Below are 9198 nucleotides of genomic sequence, written 5' to 3'. Positions count from 1 at the left end.
AAGTGTCCACGTAGAGGCCTCTTGAGTCATACGTGAGCTTCGCACGCCGTCGCTCTCTTCCGGTTGCGCGTGTTGACTTGTCTTCCCGGTCACACGTGAGAGGGATGTTACAGTATATGTGAATTGCACTAGCCCTTTCCATCAGTTCGGACTTTTGGTTGCGTTTGCTAGTGCACGAAGCTTAATATGGTATCGGATCTAAGGTCTTGAGTTCAAGTCCTGGTTTTCGCAATTTATTAAAAAAATGCTAGTAGCCCCCTTTGTGTCCACGTAGAGGCCTCTTGAATCATACGTGAGTTGTATCAGAGCTAAGGTCTTGAGTTCAAGTCCTGGCTTTCGCAATTTATTAAAAATTGCTGGTAGCCCCCCTTTGTGTCCACGTAGAGGCCTCTTGAGTCATACATGACCTTCGCGCGCCGTCGCTCTCTTCCGGTTACACGTGTTGACTTCTCTTCCCCGTCACACGTGAAAGGGGGTGCTACACTATATGTGGATTGCCTAGCCCTTTCCATCAGTTCGGACTTTTGGTTGCGTTGGCTAGTGCATAAAGCTTAACATTGCGAAGACAATATGTGCCAAAGTAGTGCTCAAAACAACAATGACAATTTTCAAGGCCAGTACTAGTAACATGTTTAGCCATACTCAAAATGTTAATACAATTAGAGTAATCAAGACATCAAAGTACAAGAGAAGCAACAACAAAAGACAATAAAATGTTGCTCTTGCTAACTGGTATTGTAGTTATAGTACACCTCCACACGAAAATATAAAAATGTATGCCCAAGGCACAACCGCCAAGCCCTCTATCCAAATTAGCACACTTGTTAGTGAAGAAACAATAAGTCATGGACAACTAAGTATTAAAACTAGTTACATCGGTATCTATACCTCTAAGAAATCACATTAAACTCATGAGGCAAATGTCCTTTTTGATCCCTCATTTTCTAGAATTCTATCATGATTTGGTCATCATGAATGCTTCTAAATATCTCTTTCTCCTGGTAGCACATCATCAAATCATTTAGCCAATCATCATGAATGCTCGCTCCGGCGGTTCGATCGGATGTCAGCGCCTCCACTTCTCCACTCACCGATGAGTTGGCGCCTTCAACGCCGCGCTAATCCAGCAGGCTGTCGTCGACGCTCGCGCCTTGTGTAGTGCCTGCGTGAGGTGGCCGTGTCGCCGTGCCGCCGTTGAGTCAGGAGGATCGGAGGAGGCGAGGAGCATGTTGCCTAGGCCCTAGGGTTAGGACGGCGGCGACGCTTCTCTTCTCTGTGCTGGCGAGAACGAGAACATCTTGCTGTGAGTACTTGGGTTGGGCGCTCGGACTAGTTGGGCCGGGCCATAACGAGGCAGATTAGTAGTAGAAAAATCGCATTTTCTGAAGTGCAGGCTTCAGCCTGTTGAAGCCTGCCCGTTGGGCTCGCGATTGCATGTGCATGTAAGTAGCTTCAAAATCAACTAGATGCTCCTCATTAGATTATATTAAAATAAGCCCCACAAAGGCCATGATTTGGATGGGAGCGCGGATATAGGATACCAGGACCGCAACAGCAAGAGCGCTGAAGGGCCAAAGGGGATGCAACTTCCAGAACATGTCTGAACCAAAGGTGTGTCGGGATGGACAGCCAACCAGGGGCACCCACAGGGAGTTCGATGCGGAGATGCCATGAAGCTAGCGAGCCATAGGAGCCGAAAAACAGCGTAGCTCCCGAGGAGCACCGGATCCGATGCCTCGCCGGCTAGCCATGGCCGTAGGAAGGGGGCGCCGGGTCCTTGGCCGCCGGGTTGAAGCCGCCTTTGCAGGGGTGGTTGGATGATAAAAATCAACAAAGTGAACTTATTATGTTATCGTCCTCGTTTAGACTAAGACATACTCGGAGTAATATGCATCCTCGTGGCATGTCAACTAGGCATATTGGCGACATTGTATACTATTAAACGAAAAAATAGATGATGATGGTAACATACTCATAAATTAGTTATGAATCTACAAGCTAATGAATGCAACCATCCATGAAACTTTACATTATACAGTTAGTAGCATAGACTAGTGCGTCATAATTGTCTCACTAAATAAATCAATGCATAATGTTTTGTTAATAGCACTCTAACAAGCATAATTGTGAACTGGAAACATTTTCAAAATATGTGAACTTTTTTACCACAGCAGCTACCCATGGTGTGGAAGTCAACTTGTTAAAATTTGTAAAAAAAATCAAAAACATTTTTGAAATATGTGAACTCTTTAAAATTCCATTTTTCTAATGAAAATATAAAAAAAACTTCTTTAATTTTGTTAACATATTTATGAATTCGAAATTTTTATTTGATGGTTTTTTTCATAATGAAGTCTCTGATTTTTAGGAAGCAGCTGGTGTATTGTTTTCTCTAAGCAAGCGTCAATAGAAAAAGGAGTGGAGTGAGTCAAGCGACGCTATTGGGCCTGCCAGTGAACTCGAAGTTGAAGCTATTTTTTTTCAGTATTACTACTAGCGAGATGGCCTGGCCTTGGCAGAATGGGCCCATCGTATTTATTTGATCGGCTGGACATAGCAAACCAGGCCTCGCACATCAGACAAGCAGAACCGGCCCGCTACAGTCACAGTGTAGACCCTTCCGGTAAAAATAAAGAAAGGCAGTCCCAATCACCGTTCCGCATATATGCAACAACAGCCAGCATTACCACAAGACTCAGAAACAAATTAATTTGGTGGTGACATCACCTATAAATTAACTATACCTACAATACAGTGTTGACTTTTTCGCAAAAAAAAGTGCTCACTTTCTTTCAAGACTAGATTCTAGTGTGAAATTGTAAAGAAGACTCACGTTCCGACATTTGGTTCGCGACAATAGCACAACAAAATGGTTTCCGGTTTTGACCCGCGACACAATAGCATCCACGCTTCTTTTCTCAAAGTATAACCTCCGACGCAATATGCACCAAAGGGACACCAAAACAGAGCTGGATATTCTCGTATATTAGAACCCGTAACCTGTAGACAGCAAAGTTAGATGAAAACTTATTATATTGGCAACGAGCACATATTTTGTTGTCTCTGCATACCTGAACCGGCCATTGGATTTGCGGCAGGTGCCTGCTCAGATTCCTTGATGTCCACCACGACGGCGTCAGAGGTGATGAATGTCTTGGCCACCGATGCGGCATGCTCCAAGCAGCACCTCACAACCTGTTTTGCGAGAAATCAGGTTAGTTTATGGGCCCACTGTTTGCAAAGAAATCGGAGGGTGGATACAGTATTCCAGGGACAGAACCCCTGCCTCTTACTTGAATAACACTATTTTTACAAAGAAATATTTAGTTTGAGAAAAGATGTTCTGAGACAAGACAAAAAGATGTCAACACAGTTTGCTCGTACCTTTGTGGGATCAATAATACCAGCAGCCATCAAATCCTCATACTTCCCTGTAGCGGCATTGTAGCCGTACCTGAAGTTGTCGTTCACAAGGACCTGGACGCAGGTACGCTCCAAATTAGAAACACACACGTTGCTGGTATCAGGTTTATATAACAGAAGAAATCTGAATCCAAACCTTCTCAGTGACCACGCTGCCATTAACACCAGCGTTTTTCGCAATCAGTTTAAGTGGATAACTCAAGGATTTCCTAACAATTTCAGCGCCAACCTTGAAAAGGCAAACAGACAAATTGGTTCATTTTGATCGAGGAAAACAGCACCTCGAACCAAAAAAGCATTTGAATGAGGAGACTTGAAGAAAGAGCATCTCGTTTGCCTTTTCCATACCTTTTGTTCATCATTCTCAAGGGTTTCTTTAATGGCATCAACTTTTGATGCAAGCCTTAGAAGGGTACATCCACCACCGACAACAATACCTTCCTCCACAGCGGCCTGTCAACAAAGCAAGGAGTCAACTAACAAGCAATGATTACATGGAGTTCGCTGTAAAAGTAAAATCGGTACAATACTACAGTGGACCAGAAGGCTTCTCTGAGTGAGATCATAAATCCCAAAATATAATTAGACTTGCACCAAAGGAAGCATTACCTTTGTTGCATTCAGCGCGTCTTCAACCCTCAGTTTCTTTTCCTTGAGCTCAGTTTCAGTCTGTGCTCCTACCTACAACAAACCAAGAGGTATCATTGTATAGCTGTTATATTATGCTACCACACTACTAGTTGCCATTCTGCAATTGCAGCCCAGTGCACCAGTAGGAAGCTCAATATGAAACAGCACAAGTACCTGAATGACAGCAACACCACCAGATAGTTTAGCTATCCTCTCGTTTAGCTTTTCTTTTTCATATTCTTGTTCAGAAGCCTGAAAAAGAAAAGTTTGAACAAAAGATTACTTGAGGCATTTTCATTCACACTTCAAGTGGCACGTGCAAAACACAAAAACTAAAGCTACTCATACATGAAAAACAGAGCAACCAAGAGACTGGAGAAACAAAGGAGCCATGCGAAAAATAAGAAAAACAGAACATGGTTTCACAAATAGGAAATTGTTTTTCTCAAGCATGCATCAAAATGCGGTCTGTGTAATGAAGTGCATCAACTGATGCTAAGATACAGCCAAACACAAAGAAAAAGGAGAAGCAAAAGGAGAAAAATAAACAAAGATGACAAAAAAAGAGAGACAAGAAACTGCAGCCTAACTAACTTGATAGGATGAAAAAGGCTATAGACAGGGGCTGCATCGGGAGGCCTAGCGCATTCGAGAAATAGGATATGAAAAACTGGAAACATGTAATAATACAAGTTTACACTACACAGACCTCAATTTGGTTCCTGATTTGTGTAACCCTTTTGGTTACTTCCTCCTGTGTAGTACCATCTCCAACAATTGTTGTGGAATCCTTAGTAATTACAACCTTGGCGGCATTTCCAAGGACTTCTTTGTCTGCTTTGTCCAGGGAGAGCCCTATTTCTTCTCGGATGACAGTGCCTGGGACAATAATGACCTTTATAAGTGAACCAATATCAAAACGAGAAACAACAAATTTGCACCAAAGATTAAATTTACCTCCTGTCAGAGTTGCGATATCATCCAGGTATTGACTCTTGCGCTCTCCAAAACCAGGGGCTTTAATAGCAGCAATCTTCAGTGCACCTCTAAGCCTATTGACCACAAGAGTTGCAAGAGCTTCCTGCTCAATATCCTCTGCGACTATTAAAATTGGATATCCACCCTTAATAGCGTCCTCGAGAAGAGTGATGAGATCTCTGGCGTTGTTAATTTTCTTGTCCACAAGAAGCAGCTGGGTCATGGAAAAAAAATCAGGTCAATAGCATAGGACTCATGGAGGTGTTGATTACTGACATTTAAGTAGAGAAGGTGGCAAAAAGCTATAGAGAAACAGACCTTGCAATTCTCATACTCCACTGACATTTTTTCACTGTCGGTTACAAAGTAGGGAGAAATATAGCCGCGGTCGAATTGCATCCCTTCAACCACATAGAGGTTGTTTTCGGCACTCTTGCCTTCTTCAAGTGTAACCACCCCCTGTCGCCCAACCTTGCTCATAGCATCAGCTATCATGTTGCCAATTTCGTAGTTATTTCCAGCGCTTACTGCAGCAACATCAGCAAGTTCGCTATCTTCAACCTGCAACATTGAGAGGAATTCAATAAGTTTGAGTTTTCAATAGATCGAAATGGGGATTAGTGTTCCTGAAAATAACTAGTTATTACATGATTATCAGGCATTTATAACATCAGCTGGAAAAGAGAGATGGTCAATCACAGACCACATAACTTTCAGAAGAAATCCGGGGGAAATATAGACATGGAAAAACAGAACAGAGCATGTGTATTTGGAACGGAAGAAAAAAGGAAAATACATGTGCTGATGCGGCACAGTTCATTGGAAAACCTGGTGATGTCATGTTCAGCACCAATTGCTGTGGACTTAATCATGTACAGTATATGTCCAATTGCTGAATTCACATTTATTCTGTATTATGAGAGCAGTTGGGTAATAGAACATGTCTCATTTACGGCCTATAAAGGTAAATAAGCCATCCTGTTTATAGGTAACATAGTGAGGCAGAGTCACAAGAATCAGATGCATGCTAATATTGCATTAGAAGATTGGTTTCATATTTGTGACTGCAGAACATCATAGGTCAGAGGAGGCATAATGCAAAAATTTAAAAGATTTTATTTCCAGAACGGAACAAAAGATTAGCGATATCTCACCTCCTTGGACATCTTCCGGAGCTCACCGACTAGTGCTTTGGTTGTTTTCTCAATACCACGGGCAATCTGTACTGGATTAGCACCGGCAGCTACAATCTGCAGAAAGTAATTAAACAAACTGAACATTATGTCCAGAACAGAATGAGAGCACTTATATGCTATAAAGTGTAGCAAGACCCACGGCTTGATGTTGCTGTACCTTAACACCCTCGGCAATCATCCCTTGGGCAAGGATGACAGAAGTGGTAGTCCCATCACCAGCCAAATCATTGGTCTTAGCAGCAGCTTGCCTGACCAATTTAGCTCCAATATTTTCAACAGGGTCCTCCAGCTCAACCTGTCCAGAAGCCAATCATGAGAAAAGCTCAGTCAGGATCGAAGGGTAAAGAAATGTTGTTCTACATCTCCTGACAGAAGAGTACCTCTTTTGCCACGGTAACGCCATCATTGACAATCCTAGGAGAACCGTACTTGCTCTCAAGGACAACATTCCTTCCTTTTGGGCCAAGAGTAACCCCGACGAGATCAGCAAGCTTGTTTACCCCAGTCTGATCACAGGGTAAAATGAAGTCAGCAATATATAAGGGATCACAAACTGAAACGGAAGCGGCGGCATATAAAAGATGGTACGGCGATTTCGACTGACTTGCAGCTTCTTGATAGCCGAGCCGTCCTTGTTGAAGTAGAGCTCCTTTGCGGCGTTCGCTCGGAAACTGCACTTCCTCCCTGGCCTGATTCTCTGCGGCAGCGAAACTGACGGGGGCGAAACGAGGGAGAGCTGCTTCTTGGCCGCGAACCCGGTTGGGACGGCGGCGTTGATGCCGCATGTGGAGGCGCCCCCCAACGGTGAAGCCATGGTGTGTGTGTTAACACTGTCTAAGAAATTGAAACAGTTAACTGATATGAGCAGGAGAACTGAAACGGAAAGGCGGTGCTCCTCCGCTGGAGAACAAGTGGGTGTACAAGTGAGACTGGGTGGCGAAGCAGAGATGAGAAAAGCTCTGTTTGCTGCGAAAGCAGAGCAGACCAGAGCAGAGCAACAAGTTTCACATGGTTGGTCTCAAAGTAATTTTGGCCCTGATTTGACTCTGCTTGTTGATACGGCTGAGTGGATCTGACAACGCTGGTGGATGGTTAAGACATTGGCGACCTAATGATAATAATAATAATAATAATAATTGGGAGAACACGCACGGATACAGCAGCGATGCGGACCAAGATATTCATTCAGGGTAAAAATCGACGAGGAGCGGCAAAAGTCCCCGATAGCTATGCTCTGCTGTGATTATTGGTTGGAAACATACATAGAGGATATCGCAGCGAACGATGAGACGGCGGTCAAAACTGATCCCTACCAAACAAGAAGCGATTGCTGCCCGTCCCGAATAGGTTGTCAACTCGGCCCGATCGGGCGGGTTGGAGAAGATTACATGTAAACAATTGCACGGCGTAATCGATGGAGGGAGGGAGGGAGGAGGAGCCGTCGATACCTGAGTGAGTGAGTGAGCGAGCGCGGAAGAGGAGGACGGCGGGTGGCCGGCGGCTAGGGTTTAGCGGTGGTTTACCGTCGGATCTCTCCTCGGCCTTCGGGCTTGTATAAAAATAAGAGAGCGGCGGAGGAACCAACGATGAAGGCAGACAGGTGGGCCGGTGATGGCGTCTGGAACCTTCTTTCCGTGGGCTCCGCTTTGCGTGGTGGGTGGGCAAGGAATGAATGAATGTGCTTTTGTGCAAAAGTTTTGGCAAATGGCAAATTAACATTTTTTACGGAGAGAGTATAATTAGTATGTAATCTTCTTCGTCAGATGTTTTTTCTAACAAATGCAAATGTTTATATACACACATGCGCGTACATTCACTTTTGTAAATGTTTATACATGCACATTCTAATATGAGCATTTTTAAAAGGCTGAACCGGTGTATTATTTTAAGATTTATGAAATTATCGCATACGCCTCGTCGTCGAGGGAAAGCATCTCCATATCTATCATTTTTTTTATTTGATACATGGTTGCTTACCACATATTTCAAAGTGCTCGATAGTTAAGATCATCTTTACGCTCATAAATTGGTCCTAGAAACATCTACAACCGCACGTCTCAAATGATTCCTCATATATCCTGTGCACGGTGCCTGGTCAATAGCCGAACAGGAGAGAATGAAAAAGGTGATTCAACCGGACCCCTCATATCATTCTATACGCAAGGGCTGTCCGCGAACCCTCGTATCCAACTCAAATATAGGAAAGATATAAGGGCTTGCAAACGCGTAGAATAGTCGGCCACTTTAGACGCGACCCTACTTTGTATCATATTTTTTTCTCTCTTCCTCTCCACCAATCACGAATATATGAGAAAGAAAATAAACAATATGGTTGCACGGACGAATAAATAGGGGATATGCCCGATCATTGTGTTGGGTTGAGGGTGTCCCCTCCTAACAGGCTAGTCTTTTGGGGGGAGAGGGCCCAAGGCCTATCATAAGTCGGTGTTGCTCTCCGGTTGGGCCTGTTGACGCATGTGGGTTGGAAACGCTGGTGTTAGCGGACCAGGGATTGCATAACAAGTGGTATCAGAGCCCAGGTGCCCGGAATAAATCTCGATGGACTCACGGATGGTCGGTCATGTTAGGTGGGCTGGAACGCTGGTGTTAGCGGGCCCATGGGTGACCGATCTGTGAGGGAGAGATTGTTGGGTTTAGTCCCACATCGGTGGTGGAAGGAGACATAACACGACTTATAAGGGTGAGGGTGTCCCCTCCTAACAGGCTAGTCTTTTGGGGGGAGAGGGCCCAAGGCCTATCATAAGTCGGTGTTGCTCTCCGGTTGGGCCTGTTGACGCATGTGGGTTGGAAACGCTGGTGTTAGCGGACCAGGGATTGCATAACAAGTGGTATCAGAGCCCAGGTGCCCGGAATAAATCTCGATGGACTCACGGATGGTCGGTCATGTTAGGTGGGCTGGAACGCTGGTGTTAGCGGGCCCATGGGTGACCGATCTGTGAGGGGGAGATTG

At 44.5% G+C, this 9198-nt stretch overlaps 1 protein-coding gene across 3 annotated transcripts; it reads right to left on the bottom strand.

Annotated features, from left to right (window-relative positions):
• Positions 1-2664: 2664 nt before the first annotated feature.
• On the bottom strand, positions 2665-7820 carry LOC123403144 (ruBisCO large subunit-binding protein subunit beta, chloroplastic-like). Of its 3 annotated transcripts, none has more exons than XM_045097108.1 (15): positions 7676-7820; positions 6832-7057; positions 6608-6733; positions 6385-6522; positions 6186-6281; positions 5350-5592; positions 5011-5245; positions 4763-4932; positions 4228-4305; positions 4033-4104; positions 3772-3876; positions 3560-3652; positions 3385-3477; positions 3072-3195; positions 2665-3000 (listed from the first exon to the last, which is right to left on the bottom strand). In XM_045097108.1, exons 2-15 carry the CDS (start codon positions 7039-7041, stop codon positions 2987-2989), a joined length of 1797 nt encoding a protein of 598 aa, XP_044953043.1. In that variant the 5' UTR covers positions 7042-7057; positions 7676-7820; the 3' UTR covers positions 2665-2986. The 3 variants fall into 3 exon arrangements, with proteins under 3 accessions (XP_044953043.1, XP_044953042.1, XP_044953044.1); XM_045097107.1 differs by having other exon boundaries at positions 6832-7061; positions 7676-7804; XM_045097109.1 differs by having other exon boundaries at positions 6832-7066; positions 7677-7790.
• Positions 7821-9198: the final 1378 nt, after the last annotated feature.

The sequence above is a fragment of the Hordeum vulgare genome, chromosome 6H (genome assembly GCF_904849725.1).
Source record: "Hordeum vulgare subsp. vulgare chromosome 6H, MorexV3_pseudomolecules_assembly, whole genome shotgun sequence".
Taxonomy (NCBI): domain Eukaryota; kingdom Viridiplantae; phylum Streptophyta; class Magnoliopsida; order Poales; family Poaceae; genus Hordeum; species Hordeum vulgare.
Note: the sequence above shows the minus strand (reverse complement) of the source record. Positions and strands in the feature narration are given on the sequence as shown.